The sequence below is a fragment of the Mobula hypostoma genome, chromosome 20 (assembly GCF_963921235.1).
Source record: "Mobula hypostoma chromosome 20, sMobHyp1.1, whole genome shotgun sequence".
NCBI lineage: Eukaryota > Metazoa > Chordata > Chondrichthyes > Myliobatiformes > Myliobatidae > Mobula > Mobula hypostoma.
In genome coordinates this window covers 26,725,309-26,745,129 of record NC_086116.1, presented here as the reverse complement: position 1 = coordinate 26,745,129, position 19,821 = coordinate 26,725,309, and the positions used below count along the sequence as shown (strand labels likewise).

Sequence of the window (19,821 nt, the reverse complement as noted above, 5' to 3'; positions counted from 1 at the left end):
ATTGACTTCTAGATCCATACCTGTCTAGCCCTCCATAACCACATAGCCTTGACTTACGAGTTCTGCAGTCTGTAATCTAAATGGTTGGTCCCTTTAGGTTATTATAGTCAGGGTTGGTTATGAGGACAAGCTCCCACTACCTGTTAAATGCTCCCAATGGCGGGTGCCTCAAATAGTCTTTGGCAACCAAGTCTAGCCCCTGGCCTTCATGTGTGGCTTAGCTACAAAGCCCAGCAGAGCCATTTCTACTGACAGGAGAAAAGGTAAAGGCAGGTTACTGGTGTCTTAAAACCAGTCACTTTGAGCAGATGGGGCTCATCAGTTATGGTTGGCAGCTCATCTAGGAGAAGGAAAACTCTGAACTGAAACCTCCACTGCCTGGCGGCTATACCCACTCATGGGGAAGGCTTCGGCAGCAAACCCTGAGGGAAAAATCCAGAGGTGGAGCCTCTACTTTGAGTTGAACGCTGGCTGGCAACTCCTGTGATGCTGCTGGTATCAAACTGTATCAGTCTCTGCATATCGTATTGCCCAGGCTTTAGTATCTCGACAGCTAGGTCGCAACATCTATGCTCAACTCTGACAGACAGAGTCCATCTCAATCTAAATGGTACAAAGTGTCCAGGTATCCGTCTCTCCCTTTGATGCATCACACTGTTTGAATCTTTGATTTGAGAATTCATTTTAACGTAGAGACTTCTTGCAGTTGTCATATCCATAGATCTTAGTGGTTTCCATCAGCTTCTACACTGTTCAACTGAACCTTTCGTCGGTCCACCAGTTCCCCATCTCACCAAAGTCCATAGTTCAGAGACAGCAACCATAGTGGTCACTGTGGTGTGGTGGTTCTGAACAAGGATCTCGGCCCGAAACATTGGCTGTTCATTCCATTTCAATGATGCTGCCTGACCTGCTGAGTTCCTCCAGCATTTTGAGTGTGTCACTGTGGTGGGGTGCTGGGCTAAAATGTGTGTGCAACACAACTTTTTCCAATGTCAGTGATCTTCACTTGCACCGGATTTTGTTTGTCTGTGCAAAAGAATTTTGAGGCAATCATTATTCAGACTATATTACAGAAACTTTATCTTGAATTCCAGAGTTAAATAAGCATTGTTGAACTTATAGAGAAAAATCACAATAAGTTGCTCTAAATTATAAAGGTGAATACAGAAAATGTCTATCATTTCCTTCCCCAGTTCAGGATGGTACTACTTGCTCTTGCTCTCCTTTAGATATCCCCATTCACCAATTCACCAGGGACCATCTCCACCAAATCCTTTAATTTGTCTTCACTTCTTTCCACTCTTATTATTGATTTCTCCCTCTCTTCTGTTAGCAGAACCAATCATTTCCACTCCTACACTACTACTGAACATAATACTAATGTAGAAGATTCCAACCAGGTGTTGCTTCTGCCACCCAGGTTATGTACCAGTCACTGTCTGCAAAATCCTAGTTTAGAGCAGTGGTTCCCAACCTGGAGTCCACAGACCCCTCAGTTAATGGTAGGGGTCTGTTAGGATATATTCCAGAGCTGAGGTAGAGAGCAAATACTGATTTCAATAGCAGCCCATCCTCAGACCTTAACATGGATTGTTGATTGAATTTAAAATGCAGCTCTGAACAATAGTGTTCCTGGAGCTGCATCTTAGGGTTGATTGTAAAGAAAGAAACACTCTATTTGACCTCACGTGCCTGCATATGCATGAATGCTGCGCAGAGTGAGTGGGATTAAACATTGACTTTGGGTGTCTGGAGTGTGGGTGTGAAAATTGAAATGTTTGAAAATTATATATGATTCAAAGGAAGCACTGTAGATACATTATAACTATAGAACTGTCCTGCAGTTATCTTTGATTGTTAGCATATAAAAATGTCATGTAATATTGGGCCAGGCAGGCATCTTCTTCCAAGAGTGTCTCAAGTATGATGCCTGCTGCTTGTTTTGCTGAATAAAGACTTCTACATCCATGAGCTTCAATGCCTCTCCAGTGACTTTTTTCGAGGTCACAACAGAGTCCATGGCACAAAAAAGGTTGGGAACCCCTGGTTTAGAGTGTGCTTGATAACCCTAGTGAATTTTGTCAGCAAATCCTTTGCTCCTATTCAATAGTTCTACAACATGCCAGTAGTGGGAATTAAGATTTATTTCAATCAGGTCAAAAATCATATGTCTCAATCCACATATATCCTATCCACCATAACTCAGTTTTATTTTTTGCAAAATTTAATGTTTACTTTTACATTCAAAGGTAGCAGGGAAATATGTTAGTCAAAGATTCAGAAAGTCAGACTCAAAACTACTTAGATGATGACTCCAAACCTATGAATGCATAATGAAATCGAAATTTAGTTAAGCTCAATATCATTTTTTCACTTACATTATATATCAATAATATGTAGTGGCTCTGAATGTAAATAGCCTCAGCAGTTATATGAAAAATTACCCTGTCAGCTTTGATTTCATTCCAGTGTTTTAATTTACAATTCATGGTACTAAAGTTATTTGTTAAAATATAATGTACCAAACCTAAGTAAGAAATGATCTGCTAAGTTTATTTTAAATGTTTTTCACTCTTGCATTAATTTATCTTTTTTCTCCAGCCGAATACCTCTGTATCTCATTTACATACTGTCAATTAGTTTGCCACTGCCTCTTCCATTTATCCATAGTTAGTTATTATACATATCACCAGCATTTTTTTAACTACAGGAAATGAGAGTATTATGTTTGTGAAAGATATTTACATGCGAAATAAAGAGCAGCCTGTTGGTAAATTATTGCAATAACACATCAACATTTTCCTCGGTTGTTTACACTGGAAAGGTACATACTAATGCACATAAATTTCTGACAGTTTCAAAAAGCAACAGGAGACAATGTCAACCTGTGGAGAACCTTAGTTATGGAAACTATTTCTTTTCTTCAGACTAGACTTAATGTCAGCTTCAAGCCACCCTGAAACATGCATAACCAATCACAAAACATCATGCCAATGTCAATGATCAAAACAGTATAGAATACCACATATGAAGACCATCTACATGAAACGCTGTCGCAGGAAAGCAACATCCACCATCAGAGATCCTCACCACCCAGCTCACGCTCTCTTCTCGCTGCGGCCATCCGGTAGAAGGTTCAAGAGCCTCAGGACTCTCACCACCAAGTTCAAGAACAGTTACTACCCCTCAACCATCAGGCTCTTGAATAAAAGAGGATAACTACACTCACTTGCTCCATCATTGAAATATTCCTACTACCAATTATCTCACTTTAAGGTCTGTTTACTTCATGTTCTCATTATTTATTTCTATTTATTTATATTTGCATTTGCACTGTTTGTTGTCTTCTGCACTCTGGTTGATCTTTCATTGATCCTGTTATAGTTACTATTCTATAGATTTGCTGAGTATGCTCACAGGAAAAATGAATCTCAGGGCTATATAGAACCATAGAACCATAGAAACTACAGCACAGAAACAGGCCTTTTTATGGTGACATATATGTACTTTGATAACAACATTTACTTTGAACTTTGAACTCTCAGTAAAAGGAACTTCTAATGGAATTCCAGGACTTTCATGCAAAATGCAAGAGATTGTGCTGCATCTGCTCTTGTGCATTGCACATACTAGCAGGGGTTCCCAACCCATTTTATGCTTTGGACCTATACCATTAAGCAAAGGGTCCATGGACCCCAGGTTGGGAACTCCTGGACTAAGGGAATTGAAAGCAAGTCCCTCCACATAAGTAGTATATCAGAAAATGTTTCTCACCCATGAGCTGCTCTTCAGCTAAAGAGAACACAGGGAACATTGCTGAGAAGTGGCTACAAATTGACATTGACTTCCAATAAAAATACACTTACCAAAAGAACAATCCGAACACATATCAAATTTTTAAAAATAACATGGTACATGAATACTTCAGCAGAACACACAGAATGCTGGAGGAACTCAGGATGCAGCATCAATGGGGGGAAATAAAGAATCAACATCTTGGGCTAAGACCCTTCATCAGGACTGGAAAGAAAGGGTGCAGAAGCCAAATTGAGAAGGTGGGGGGATGGGGGAGAAGTACAAGCTGGCAGGTGACAGGTGTGAGGAAGGTGGGTGGGTCGGGGAGGAGGAGGGATGCTGTAAGAAGCTGGGAGGGGATAGTGAAAGAGGTAAACGGTTAAAGAAGAAGGAATCTGATAGGTGGAAGAGGCAAAGAGCTGAAGAAGAAGGAATCTGATAGGTGGAAGAGGTAAGGGACAGAAGAAGAAGAAGGAATCATAGGAGAGAACAGTGAAATAAAGGGACAGATATAGGGAATCTAACTATTGGTTAGGTGGGTCATAAAGGCAGAGAAGGAGAAGAGCAGGGATGAGAGGGCTTCGAGAATGGGAATAACAGAAAAAAAAAGTACAGGAGGTGGATCAGAGGGGGAGTGGCTACTGGAGGCTAGAGAAATCTATGTTCATGCCATCAGGAATAAGAGGTGTTGCTCCTCTAACCTGAGTCTGACCTCACTGTGGCAGTAGAGGAGGCCATGGACAGCCATGTCAGTGGGGTAATGGGAAGCCAAATTGAAATAGGTGACTACCAGGAGACCTTGCCTTCGGCTGCAGTATAAAGATGCTCTGCAGAGCAGTTCCCAACCTATATCTGGTCTTACCAGTGTAGACTAGGCCACACCAGGAGCACCATTACAATAAATGACCCTGACAGATTCATGAGTTAAGCTTATTATTTATTGTTTCATTAATTTGCACTGCCAGCTTCAAGTACAGTTACCACGCCTCAACCATCAGGCTCTTTTACAATAGGATTAAGTTCACTCAACTTCACTTGCCTCATCAGTGAAATGTTCCTACAACCAATTTCAAGGACTCTCATCGCATGTTCTCATTATTCATTGCAATTCATTTATATTTGTATTTGCACAGTTGTTGTCTTCTGCACTTTGGTTGACCACCTTAGTTGGGTGGTCTTTCATTGACCCTGTTATTGTTAGTATTCTATAGATTTATTGAGTGTGCCCATAAGAAAATGAATCTCAGGGCTGTATATGGTAACATATATGTACTTTGATAATAAAGTTTACTTTGAACTTTAAACTTTGTAAATTGATTAATGGCATTTGGAAAATCAAAAACTGCAGATGCTGGAAGTCTGAAATAAAAAGAGTGAATTCTGCAAATATTCCTCAGGACAAGCAACTTCAATGGAAAGTGAATGAGAGAAAATGTCCAGAACTCTGATGAAGGACCTTTGACCCCAAACATCAATTCTGTTTCCCTTTTTACAGACGCTGACCACTCTGCTGAGCATTTAAAAACATATCTTATTTTAATTAAAATAAATTAATTTTTCTTCAGTGATTGAACATTATAAAATGTTTACACGTCAAACATCAGCTCCCAGTTGGAACTCTCCCAAGAAAAATAGCCTCCAATTTAGGGTGAACTCGATCTACAGACATGTTGCTCCCCAATTATCAATATCTACAACAACATTTCAAAGGAATATATATATAGCTAAAATTGTACAGCAAACAGACTTAATTTTTGCAGTAAACAGAGTAAATGACAGAATTGAATTTATGACAGAACTGCAGAAAATGCTCCCGATAAAAACAGAGTATTCTGCCAAAATAGTGAGGAGATGATAGTTACACATAAAACCTTACAGCAATGTGATAAATAGATTTGCTCTTACCCAATAATGCCCAGCCTCTGAAAAAGATGCCACTGTTATGTTTTGTAACTTTAAAACATTAAACTAATTCAAAAGAAAACACAGGAATCTGGGAATGTAAGTCTGAACTTAAAGCAAAGAGTGCACAAATCATGTGGTAGCATAATGACGTATGCAATTGACGTATTTTTACATTTAACACCTAACTAATTATTTAAATGAACAAGAATGCCTAATCAAACAAGATACATACAAAATTACTCAAATATTATTGAAATACAGCACCCACTATATGGTATCTAGAAACAAGTTCAGAGGTGAGGAGTTGAGAGAAAACATAAAGGACAAAATGAATGGAAGCATTTCACCAATTAGGTGGTAATCTTTCATGGAATAATCCTCCGGAATTATAAAATAGAACAGCAGAATCATTATATGTAATTGTTGACTTCAATATTAATTTCAGAGGTTGTAAAATGTTGAGTTGAAGGAATCAGAGAAGAGGAGAAAAGAACCAGAAGTACAAAAATGAAATCAGTGTTGTTAATATTTTCCAGATCACAGTGATTAGAAAATCACAACAATCTGGCATTCCTGAACCGAAGTTGGACACCTTTCAGTGAATGAAGCAAAGAATCGTATAGGTAAGGCAACATAACCAGGCTCCATAAAGATTCTCTAAACCACAGCCTTATCTGGAAGTAGTGGAGCCAAATAAGACTATTCAATATATGGATGAGTTCAGTCAGGTGACGGATGGGGGAGCATTTGAATCTCAAGTCAGGGAAAAGAAGCAGAGAGACAAATTAACTTATAAGAGCAATAAGCGATGACTCCACTAACAAATACACAAAGTAAGAGGAAGTATAAATATGATGAAGATGTCTAGAGATTATTGCTTTCCCTGGAAATGCGAGTGTTAAACCATAATACACACTGCTTATCAATGCTGATGATCAGTCCAAATAAAACCCCTCGAGAAATCATTTGTTGCTTATGCCAAGTGTTCTGACTAAATGCTGCCAAACTAGTTCAATTCCCTATTGACTTTCTGGCAAGTAATGATACAGTTCAAAAATATTCAGCACTCGCCTCAAATCCCAGAAGGTATCCATCTGCTTTCTGCCAAGAATTTATAGAACTACCAGGGCAACATCATTCATTTGTTGGGTTATAAGAATCTAACAATTATTTTTATTCAAAATATATTCAAGATATGAAAGTCTCTTTTGCTGTAACCCTAAAGCTTACAAACATCAAGCTGCAGCTGGTAGTGAAGATAATTTTTGTGGTGACCACTTCACATTGAATCTTCTTAACATCCTAAGTATGGCTTAATTTTTCAACATTATTACCATTCTGTACTATTTCATGCAAAAACGGACATTGTAGAGATTTTCTGCATATTAACAGTTCATGACTTTTTTAAAAATTAAGTTTGGGTGGCGGTATTGCTCTCAAGGCCAGTATTCATTGTCCACCTCTAATCGGACGTAATAGGTGGTGGTGATCTGATTTTTTAAAAACTGCTGCAGTCCTTCTTGAGGAGTCTAAGATTAGGACCCGATTCTGATACAGGACCAGTGACTGATACCCACGTCAGGATAATGCGTGACTCTAACTGGGAATATGCGGAATGTGCTGTTCCCATGCATCTGCTGTTTTTGCTTTTCTTGGTGAAGGCATTCAAGCATTTGAAATGAAAAGCCAGTTCAACTAACTCCCCTGCCTTTTGTAAGTGGTGTATTTTGCAGCCACAGTGCAATGGAGGTGTAAAGATCTCAAAAAAGAACAAATTGTCCAAACAATAAGAAAAAGTAAACAAATAACACACAGAACATGAACTACAGAGTCCCCAAAAGCTATGGGGCCAGTTTAGTGCTGCAGGCATCAGCTGCAGAGTCAGTTCAGCACTGAGGTAAGTAAATCCTCACAGAGCAGTGAGCTAAAGACCAGTTTGTTCTTCTGCCTCAGCCTCTTTTTAATTTGGCTCAATGCTTAAATTGGTTTGTTTTTCACTCTTGGACCTGTGTCCCACCACTTCGATCTGGTCCAAAATTTGCTCCAGCAATGGCCGCTATGATTGTACCTGCATTGTTGAGAGTCCAGTTCGCCAAATTCTTCTGGATACCACAAAAGTGCCAGGTCGTACAAATGGATCAAAAACACAACTCCCAGAAGGGCAATTATAAGCTACGGATTGCAGCCATTGTAGTCCAGAAAAACTGTTATGAATAGCATAGTTTGTAGTTTTGTTTGCTGCCTACAAAATGTCATCGTGTCTCACCAGAGCTATCTTGCAAAGTAGAGTTGTTGCATCAATCATACCTTCACATTAACAGAACATTTTTGTTAAGCTGATTTTTGGGATCTGGCCATCACTGGCAAAAGCAGAATCCACTGCACGTAATAAGGTGGTGGTGATGTGTCTTCCTGAATGGCTGCATTGCTTGGCAGTATGAATGTTACTTGCCTCTTATCAGGCCAAATTAAAATGTTGAAACTCTTTCTGTGCGCAGAAATGGACTCCTTAATTGACTAAGGAGTCATGAATGGTATTAAACATTGAGCAATTGGCAGACATCCCTATCTGACCGCATCATGGAATGAAAGTTATTTTTGAAGCAGCTGACAGCCGAGGACACTGCACTGAGGAACTGCTACAATGATGTTATAGACTTGGGATGATTGACTTCTGATGACCACAACCATCTTCCATTGTGCAAACAAGAGAAAATCTGCAGATGCTGGAAATCCAAGTAACACACACAAAATGCTGGAGGAACTCAGCAGGCCAGGTAGCATCTATGGAAAAAAGTACAGTCGACATCTCGGGCTGAGACCCTTCAGCAAAGTCCTCCATCCTGCCACCAGATTGTCTTCTCTTTAATCCCCTTTGACACAGTTTCAGTCTTAATAACGCTGTTTGCTCAAATTCTGCCTTGATGCCAAGAGCAGTCACTTACATCTTACCTCTGGAGTATGTCGCTTTGATCAATGTTTGGATTAGGACTGTGGTCAAGTGTGGAGCCGAGCAGTCCTAGAGAAGTCAAAGACAGGACATGTGCAAGCATATTATTGGTGAGTAAATACTACTTGACAGCTTTGTTGACAATAGCTTCCAGCACTGCGAGAGCTGATGATTCCGAGTAGACCGATTGGGCAGTAATTGGTCTAATTCAGATCTGTCAGATCTGATTTCTTCTTCTTGTGAATAGGACACGCCCATGTAATTCTTTACATTGTTAGGTAGCAGCCAATCTTGTAGATTGACTGGAACACCTTGGATACAGGTCGAGCTAATTCTGGGGTGCAGGTTTTCAGTACTACGATTTAGATGTTGTCTTGTCCCATTGCCTTGATGTATCTAAATCTCTCTGACCTCCCTTGATATCATAAAGTGTACATTAGAATTCCTAAAGCTTGACTCTTGTGATGGTGGGGAAAGAAGCAGATTTATATAATCTATTTGGCATATTTTTAGCCTTTTTTTCATATTCACATGCTGGGTCTAACTGTTGTTAAGAATGAGCATGTTTTTGGATCACCTTCTTCCTGTTGGTTGCTTAATTATCCAACACCATTCTTGACTAGAAGTGGTTGAACTGCAGGGGTTTGACCTTACCTATATCAACTGGAAGATGCCTTTGTTGTTGGGAATGATTGGAGTCCTGTCATGATTCATTGAGGAATATGGTGGGCCATGAGTTTACAGATTTGGTGATGCACATTCCTTTGGCTGCAGGTGATCCACAGCGGCTGTTGGATGGCCAGCTTTGAGCTCCCTGCTATATTATCATAGTCGATCCCACTTAGCATGTCTATTGTGCAGCATAAATGACAGAGGGTGTCTTTAGTATGAAGATGAGAAATTGTCTCCATAAGATCTGTGCAATGGTCATGTCTATTAATGATGTCTTGAATAGATCCATCATCAACAGGTAGATTTAACCCACGTGCTGGTTCACTCTCAACCTGCCACCGACAATCTGGCAGTACTGTCTTCCACGACTCAGCTGGCTCAGTCTATTATCAGACTACTTTCAGTGATGGACAATCAGGTCCCTGCCCAGGATACATTCTCTGTTCTTGCTGTTCTCAGTTTGTCTGCCAAGTGCTGTTCAACTGATGGTCGAGGTAGGTGGCAATGAGGAAGAGGTTTCAATGTCTGTACTTAACTGTTGGTAGATCTGTACTGCTGATGAGACAAGGCATATTTGACCATAAGACTATAAGGCCATAATTTATAGGAGCAGAATTTAGCCATTTCGCCCAACCATTGACTGCTCTGCCATTCAAATATGGCTGTATTCCATCCACCATTCTTCTGATGAGTCCAGTGCTTCTGCAGACTACTGCTTCCTCAACACTTCTTGCCCTTCCATCCGTCTCTGTATCATTTGCAAACTACACCACAAAGTCACCAATTCCGTCATCCAGATCATTAACGTATAACGTGAAAAGTATGGATCCAACACCAGCCCCTGCAAAGCATCACTAGCCACCTGCAGACAATGTGAAAAGGCCCCCATTGTTCCCACTCTTTGCCTCCTGCCAGTCAGCCAATCGTCTGTGTAAGCTAGTAGATTTCCCGTATTATCAGGGGCTGTTATCTTGTTTAACAGTCATGTGTGCATCATCTTTGGGGATTGCGATGGAGCAATCAGGCTGTTTGTTCATTAGTCTATAGGATAGCTCTCCCAATTTAGGCACCAGTTTCTGGATGTTTATGAGGAGGACTTTGCATCTTCATTTGGACTAGGAGAGAACTTGGTGCATCTGAATTTTGTGCCTAAGTCAAGGTCAGGTGGTCCTTCTATGTTGATTCCTTCTCAATTTGAGAGTAACATTATTGGTACAACTAAGTGATGTGGTACCCCAATTCAGTTAACTTTTAAGTGTCAGCTACATGTCCTGAGTCTGAAGTTACATGTCATATATCCTGGGTCACTCCGGGAAAGGATGCTGTTTGCCTCTTTTCAAGGGCATTAGTGAAATGGTTGGACAAGCAGTCATTGTCATTGGTCAAGCAGTCATTTTCATTCTCACTAAGACTAGTTGGTAATTTTTGGTTTCACAAATTCTAGGTTATCAATCTAAATTGAAATTATATAAAGTTCAAAATAAATTTTATTATTAAAGCACATGAATGTCACCATATACAAACCTTGAGATTTATTTTCCTGTGGGCTTACTCAGCAAATCTATAGAATAGTAGCTCTAAAAGGATCAGTGAAAAATCAACTAGGATGCAGAAAACAACAAACTGTGCAAATGCAAATATAAATAAATAGTAATAAATAATGGGAACATGAGATAAATAGGTGAAGAGCCCTTAAAGTGAGTTCATTGGTTGTGGGAACATCTCAAACGATGGGCAAATGAGTGTAGTTATCCCCTTTGTTCAAGAGCCTGATGGTTGAGGTGGTAGTGTGGTAGCTGTTGTTGTGAGCTATGAACTCACATCTCCGATTTATTAATCCTATAAAGTCTCAGTTACAATTTGGCAACAGAACCACACCATCACCATTTGATCCATTTTGCAAAGTTGGTTGCTCCAAAATATTTATTTCTGAGCAGCAGCTAAATCCATTGTGGTTCAGAATGCAAGAAATGAAATTGGAACTATCCATAAGTTGTTGAACTATTAATCAGAATTGTTTGTTATTAAGACACCAGCCAGGAGGAGTATCACCAAATACAAATTATTTATTGATATTATTACCAATGGCCAAATTTATCTAATTTATATGTTGACTATATCTACATTTCACACCATCTGCTTTCACACAGCCAACCAAACATCTCAGTGGTCCATTCGTGCATGTTTGACCATACACAAATTAAACAAAAGGAATCACATGAAGAAGCTCAGGATGAATAAGCAGATCAAATAGTACGAGGGTCTTTGAAAAACATAAAGGTAAATCATGTCACACTGCAAAAGGTGTGCCAAAACCTACAGCATTAGAATTGTTTCATCCAGATGTTGGTAGAACAGAAATAATGCTACAATATTTAATGAATTCCAACATAAATATTCTAGATGTTATTAATAAAATATGCTAGTGGGGTACCTTTCTGCAAACTATTGAAAGCAGTGTCTTTTTAACATTATGCTTTATGTTCAGCATTTTGGTTCCATAAATTCAAGCAATTATTGCTCTTCATGATGAGTTTCTGGTTTTTGTATTCATGTTTTATTTTTCCTCGCAACTTAATGTGTACATAAACATTTTACTGTTTCTAAGTTGTTCCTACAGTGAAAATCACTGCTTCAAATGGCTGTAAATGCAGACCTTAAATTTGTTGATAAGATCTAATGGTAGCCTTGAGGAGCTGTGTTATCCTTTCATTACAAATGCAGTTCTTGTCTGATATCTGATGACAATTGAAAATGGGAACTCTCTGTTGGAAACCTTCTGTAAGACACATTCTGGCTGCAAACCAGAACAGTACCATTTCATGATACATTGTTTGATGCTTTACTGTGCATCTATGCTTAGGGTTCATTCTAATCTTTTGTCAACAGCCCAGAAAAAATAAGTTTATACTGTTCAATTTCCTGCATAGGATGATATACTGTATATTAAGAGTGTTCTCCCTTTCCTACCTTGTGATCTGTACAATGATAGGATGAAATCTTAACTGCCTAGCTAGAAGGTGATAACCGTTCATATATATGATCACTGCAGTAATATTTTAGAACATCATCAGGATTCAGATGAGTAAAGTCTTTTACCATTTAATCAAATCCTTTCTAAATGCCAACCTTACTATCTTTCAATTACAGTGAGTAATGAAGGAGTCCACATTTTCTGAAATTTCAGATCTATCATTGATTTAATAGTCAACTTAGATTCTGTTTGTTTGTCAAACATTTTGATGTATGGAAAGATGCCCAGAATAAATTGCAATTAAAATCTCAGTGTTTAACACCATCATTCTTAAAATTCTGATTGAAAAGCTCCAGAACCTAGACCTCTGTACCTCCCTCTGCAACTGGACCCTTAGACTTCCTAACTGGAAGACCACCATCGGTGTGGATTGGAAATAACATCTCCACATTGCTGACAATGAAATCACCGCACCACAAGGATTATGTGCTTGGCCCACTGCTCTACTCTCTCTACACCCATGACTGTGTGGCAAGGCACAACTCAAATGTCGCTTATAATTTGCTGATGACACAACTATTGTTGGCAAAATCTCAGATGGTGACGAGAGGGTGTACAGGAGCGAGATATACCAGTCAGTTGAGTGGTGTCGCAGCAACAACATTGCACTCAATCTCAGTAAGACTAAAGAGCTGATTGTGGACTTGAGAAGTAGTAAGATGATGGAACACACACAAGTTCTTATTGAGGAATCAGAAGTGGAGAAATTGAGTGATTTCAAGTTCCTAGGTGTCAACATCTCTGAGGACCTAACCTGGATCTATCATATAGATGCAACTATAAATAAGACAGCAGCTATATTTCATTAGGAGTTTGTGGAGATTTGGTATGTCAACTAAAACACTCCCAAATTTCTACAGATGTACCATGGAGAACATCCTAACTGGTTGTACTTCTGTCTGGTATGGGGAGTTGGGGGGCTACTGCACAGGATCAAAGTAAGCTGCAGAGAATTGTAAAATCAATCAGCTCCATCATCAGCACTAGCCTCTGTAGTATCTAGGACGTCTTCAAGGAATGGTGCCTCAAAAAGGCAGTATCCATCATTAAGGACACCCACCACTCAGGATATGACCTCTTCTCATTGTTACCATCAGGAAGGAGGTACACAACCTAAAAGCACACACTTAGTGATTCAGGAACAGGTTCCTCCCCTCTGCCATCCAATCTCTGAATGGACATTGAACCCATGAACACCACCTTAACACATTTTATTTCTATATTTTTGTACTACATATTCAAGTTATTTTTTTATTTATTTAGAGTGTTTATATATATATTTACTGTAATTCACAGTATTATTTCTCTATATTATCATGTATTGCATTGTACTGCTGCTGCAAAGTTAACAGATTTCATGACATATGCCAATAATATTAAACCTGATTCTGATTCTGTTGTGCCTCTGACACCTAGATATAATGGTATAAAGGTTGCACTTGCTAAAATGAAAGTCTCCTCATTATGGAGAACAAGTACTGCAGATTGAAACCACTCACTGAATACATGATCCCAAAACTGTTGCGAACTTCTCAATGAACTCAAAATAGATCCGAAGGGTGATTGTGTGATACGTGGAGACGCTCTACTGAGGCCTGAAGAGAAGCCTCATGAGGTGAAATGGATTTTGGTTTCCACCTGCTAGTTGTAAACCATGGGGCACTAATCTATGGGCTTGGAAAAGAATGTACCTCATTCTCCAATGCTAGCATCTTCACTCTGATGGGTATGCAATTTTAATTCATGTTTTTGACGTATTCTCAAAAATGTATAGTTGGAAATGTATGAACCAAACAAATAGTTTAAATAAATTTTGTTACCTTGAGAACTTGTTCACTAACCTGTTCCCCAGCAATGGCAAAAATCACATTCAATCTTATCAGGTGCATCACTCTCTAAGAAATGCATTCAGCTGGCAGACATACAAAGAAGAAATAAAACTGTACTGTTAAGCCATACTGAAGTGTAGGCTCAGCAGGAGCATTGTACTTCTTGGATAAAATATAGCTTTTATTCTGCAGTCATTTCATATTTTTATTGGCATTTGGCAAAATGTTAGTAATTATAGCACGCACAATTCATGAAGTATTTATTCCAAAAAGATGCATATGATTCTTTAAGGGCTAATTGCATCAAATCGTAATTTTAAGGGTCTTGATTTACATCATTGTGATGTTACCTAACAGAAAGAGATATTCAGTTGAGATAAAATTACATGTCTCTGAAATACTGCATCAGTAGCACACCAACATTTTTATATATGGGCTAGTAGTATCACTGTAAAACAAGACCTTCCATCGACTAGCTGGTTATGTGGGTGGTTAATGCAGTAAGGTGCTCTGAAGCAGAAAATGCACTGACACAGCCAATGCATGTAAACACACAGTGTGTTTGTTGCTAGGGCAGATTAAACTGATTGCATGAGGGGATAAACAACTTGGCTGATGTCATAAATCATGAGATTCAATTTATCGTCATTCAAATATCAATCTTGCAGCTGTTGGCATAACTAGGATTTGTTTTGTTAGTTATATTCAGGTGTTGCAGTTTTATTACCAATAGTAACCTGTGTCACAATAGCTGTCAGATACCCTGCATAGCTTTGACAGAAATAGGGGTTGTTTAAAAGCACAGAAATGCTGTTACTTCAGAGCAAGTGAAGCAAGGAAGAGTTTTTTAAACAAAGAATATTTATTCATCATTACTACATTTCACATTAAAGTTGAGGCTGAAAGATTCTTCTGGTTTGGTTGAAACTATCATAATCCAAAACAATATATTCATTCCAGATAACCCATTATCTTATTTATCTACATTTTTCATTTACCTGTAAAAATCACAACTAACTTAGCAACTTCAAATGCCTAAGCACAACAGGTTCTGTAAATCTTGGGAATTTGTATTACACACACAATGCTGGAGGAACTCAGCAAGTCAGGCAGCATCTATGGAGGGGAATAAATAGTCAACGTTTTGGATTGAGACCCTTCAATGGGACTGGAAGGGAAGGGGGCAGAAGCCAGAATAAGAAGGTAGGGAAGAGGAAGGAGTACACGCTGGCAAATGATAGGTTGGACCTGGTGAGGGGGAAGGTGGGTGGCGCAGAGGAGATAAAGTAAGAAGCTGAGAGGTGATAGGTGGAAGAGGTAAAGAGCTGAAGAAGAAGGAATCTGATAAGAGAGAACAGTGAATTATGGAAGAAAGGGAAGGAAGGAACTGGTTCCCTGATCGCTTCTTCTCCTCTCATCATCTGCCCATCTCCTCCCTCTGGTGCCCGTCCGCCTTCCCTTCCACCCACCTTCACCCTCACCTAGTCTCAGTGCTACAACCTACCACTTCCTCATCTTCTTACTCTGGCTTCTGCCCCCTTCCTTTCCAGTCCTGATAAAGGATCTCCACCCAAAACATCAACTGTTTATCCCCCTCCATGGACACTGCCTGACTTGCTATGTTCCTCCAGCATTTTGAGCGTGCACTTCAAATGCCTAATAGGCAAATGAATCTAGCAAACTTAAACAAAAATAAAGCTGATCAAACTTCTTATTTCTTGTTAATTTATATGCTGACCTAGATTTATCTCAGCAGAAGAACACATTCCTTGTGGTTTGTTTAGGTGCTGTTCAGTTGACGTCTCCTTGGAAATATATGAAATATATACTCTATGTGTCACTATATACAACCCTGAGATCCCTTTTCTTGTGGGCATTCTCAATCAATTCATAACAGAACCAATGAAAGACCACATCAAATGGGCATTCAACCAGGGTGCAAAAGACAACAAACTGTGCAAAGAAAGATGACATGAAGAGTCCTTGAAAGTGAGTTCAGAAGTTGTAAGAATATTTCAGTGATGGGGCAAGTGAAGCTATGTTCAAGAGCCTGATGGCTGAGGGGTAATAATTGTTCCTGAACCTGGTAGTGTGAGTCCTGAGGCTGCTGTACCTTCTTCTTGACGGCAGCAGCGAGAGGAGAGCACGTCCTGGGTGGGGAGGTTCCCTGACGATGGATGCTGCTTTCCTGCAACAACGCTCCGTGTAGATGTGCTCAGTGCTGAGAAGGCTTTACCCATGATGGCTGGGCCGTATGATTAAATGCACAGAAGGTATCTTTGAACCTTACTGGTTTTAAAGACGTGCATTATTCACACAGGAACGATAAAGATATGTTATAGACAAAGATATTTTTATATACTCCATATTGTTAACACGGATATAACCTTGGCTCTTTTAAAGCTGATCTGAACTCAGGCAGCTGAATCTTGTCGTTTAAGCCTGCATTGTGTCACCATAGCAACTGAGAAAAGTGCACTTTTAAATCCAACCAGTGGAAGGCACCAATGGATCCCTCATTTTACAGAGGTTTCTGCTTTCTGGAAGGAAGTTCACCAAATCGCCGCAATTCTACTGCGTTCATCCAAAGCACTGGAGGGAGCTGGGATGAAAATAGTTAAGGAGTTGCTTTAGATTTCTGCTAAGCTCCCAAGCCCATTCTATAACACAGATAAAACTTTAACTTCTGCTAATTTTCCTCACCGTCCACATTCTCTGTTCTAAGCAAACTGCCAGCGCCAAGTGAACACAGAATTGCAAAGCACGTGCAGCCGAGCATTTTACCAAGCACATCACCCATCTGCATCCGCTCAAAACACACCACCCCGCTCCAGCCGCCTGCTTGCATAAGAACCCATCAGAAATGCAACGAGCGAAATATGATAAACACGAGAAAGTCTGCAGATGCTGGAAATCCAGAGGGCACGCATAAAATGCTGGAGGAACTCAGCGACGTTTCGAGCCGAAACTCTCCTGCAGGACATCAGCTCATTTCTTCCAAGTGTCCTGGACCTGTGGTCCGCGGACACCTCAATGGTCGGGATGCATGGCATATATAAAAAAAAGTTTGGGAAACCCTGCGACCCGACGGTCCGCTGCCTTCTTGTTTTAACTAAATTGATTGTATTGATTCGTAACGCTATTAATTTGATCATGGCAGTAGGAGATGATTAAGTCCTGTCTCTGTAGCTGTCTCTGCACCAATTACCCTTGCCTTCTCAAATGGTTAACCACGCCAAATATTCCTGCTGTGTGTGTGTGTGCGTGTTTTTTTTTGTTTTAATTTGGGAAGGATTTATCCATGTATATCACGAAAGCGACCCACAAGGACCTGCTCTGTACTCGGTGTTTCAGATCCGTATTATCCCGTCTTGCTCTGTGACGGTGAAATCCGAAGGGATACACCGTACTGAGGAGCAAATGCGGGATATTACTTGCTTAAACAATTTCTCCGTGCTCCACGACTACATTCCAGCCATCAAGCCCAGCGTCAAACTCACCGCACACTCACATTTTGTTTCCAGCCGGCTGTACTGAGCTCAGGCCAACTTGCCAGCGGCCGGTTTATCGCTTAAATGAACTGCTTCTGTGGCGGATCTTAATCTGAAGTTTAATGTTCAGCTGCCTATGTGCTTTGAGTTTACTAGTTTAGAAAAGTTAACCACGAGTATCAATATTGATGAGAGCAAGAGTCGATTCCATGAAATAAAATATTTACCAACTTTAACAATTGGATACGTATATCTTCTATTCTGATGGAAGAAATTTGATAAGGTACTGCTTGGTTTACATCTAGGGAGATTTCATTTTCAAATGTTTGCGTGTGATGATGTATTTTTTTTTCATTTGTATCTGTGTCACTGTGCCAAGCTTCGCGGTCCTGATTTGTAACAAACGGACACGCAAACACACTGATAAGACTTGTGGAAGAAGGTGAAGCGATTCTCTGCATAGCTTGACTGCTTCCATTCCCGGAAGCGAAGCGTCCATGAAGTCGGGGATAGAATCGCCAATACATAGCGTAATCTTAAGGGTTAGACTTCGTGAACGAGTGCTGCTTCCGATCTGACGTGAGGAAGTGGGCGTTAGATGGGGGAACAGTGGCCGCCACAGAGAGAACTGCGCTGAAACAAAACGTTGGCGGTTTCAAGACGCAAAATAAAACAGATTTAATCACAGACCAGATGCAATTACTTCCCAGTGTGCCATTGATGGTAGGGGCTATGGAGGGCTATGATCAGGGTGCAGGTCAATAAGACTTTAAATGGTTCGGCACGGACTAGATGGGCCAATGGGCCTTTTCTATGCTGTACTTTGTAATGACTCTATGAATCTATTTTACTGAACCAAATGCAGCAGCTTCACTCCCTCAAAAGCAAAATACTGCCGATGATGAACATCTGAGCCAAAATCAATGCCGGGAAAACTCATCGAGTCAAGCAGCGTCTGTGAAGACAGAAACAGCGCGAAGACGGTCACATCAGTCACTTGGACTGATGGAATCTCGCCGAGATGTTGCAGCCTGACCTGAAGATTAACGTCATATCATTTTCAGTTTTCATGCTTGTGTAGCCCTGGTGCGACAGTTCGATAATGTCACTAGCGCAGCAATACAGAAAAGTTAAATTTATTTAAATATTTGCACTCCAACGAACTGAACACTTTACTTAAAAAATGTCACGTCACTTCGACATAAAACGCAAACTGATCATGTCCAGATTCAACCATAAACGGCGTTGAGACAGTCGGGCAATAGTTCAGCATTCCTGTGTCAATATTTCTTTGGAAATAACCATCATTTTCTGTAAGATGGACAGCGAGTATCAATCAGCTTCCTGGGTAGTGACACGGTCTCGGCTCATGGCCACAGGCGGTGAAATTGGTCACGCAGCCCAGACAGTAGCTCGGCCTTGAAGGGGGTTACCGTCATTCTCGGCTCCGATAAATGAGCGCAACTTGCCAATAGGATTTCAACAAAACGCGGAAGATTCCGGGTGAAATTTGAACTCGAGCCTTGATAGATTTGTCCGAGTTGAGCAAATTGTCAATCTGACCACACCAAGGTAACAAACACATCATTGCTCCAGCTTTTGCCTTCTTTCAGTTTGGTCTTAGAGCTCCTCTAGAGCGGGACCGATCAATAGACAACGCGCACACACACATCTTACATTTCAGCAATATCTGACCACCGAGTTGCTCAAGGACATGCAAGGAATTGATATTTAATACAAGGCTATTAGTCGGTTAATTGGCCGTAGCAAACAAATAAAAAGAAAACCTATACTCACTGCAGTATGCGATCAGGAGGCTAGCCAGGATAATCACCGCCCAGAAAGTTGAGGGCATGCTTGGCCAAGTATTGGCATCCTTGCGGGTGTTTGGTGGAGCCATGGAAGGGGGTTCTGTCTGTTTCGCTTCACAAACCAATTCACCTGTCCAAAGAGACCCTTCCTCCTCGTGTAAACCCTAACAGGGACATGACCCTCCTGTGGGATCTCCGCTCAGCATCGCTGCCGCCTTCCTCCGTCCATTGCTACGCACAATGCAGAAGTTACACTCGCTCCTTCGGTAACCGACCGCAGTCAGGCCAGACCTCCGTGTTAGGTTTCTCGGCTGCTTATTATGAATAATAA

At 40.4% G+C, this 19,821-nt stretch overlaps 1 protein-coding gene across 1 annotated transcript in view; it reads right to left on the bottom strand.

Moving 5' to 3' along the window:
• The window catches only part of tafa5a (TAFA chemokine like family member 5a), an 849,915-nt gene extending 830,213 nt beyond the window's left edge, over positions 1–19,702 (bottom strand). Inside the window, exon 1 of the mRNA XM_063072585.1 lies at positions 19,477–19,702. Within this exon, the coding sequence (XP_062928655.1) occupies positions 19,477–19,579 (103 nt within the window). The 5' untranslated portion in view covers positions 19,580–19,702. The remainder of the gene's footprint in view (positions 1–19,476) is intronic.
• Positions 19,703–19,821: the final 119 nt, after the last annotated feature.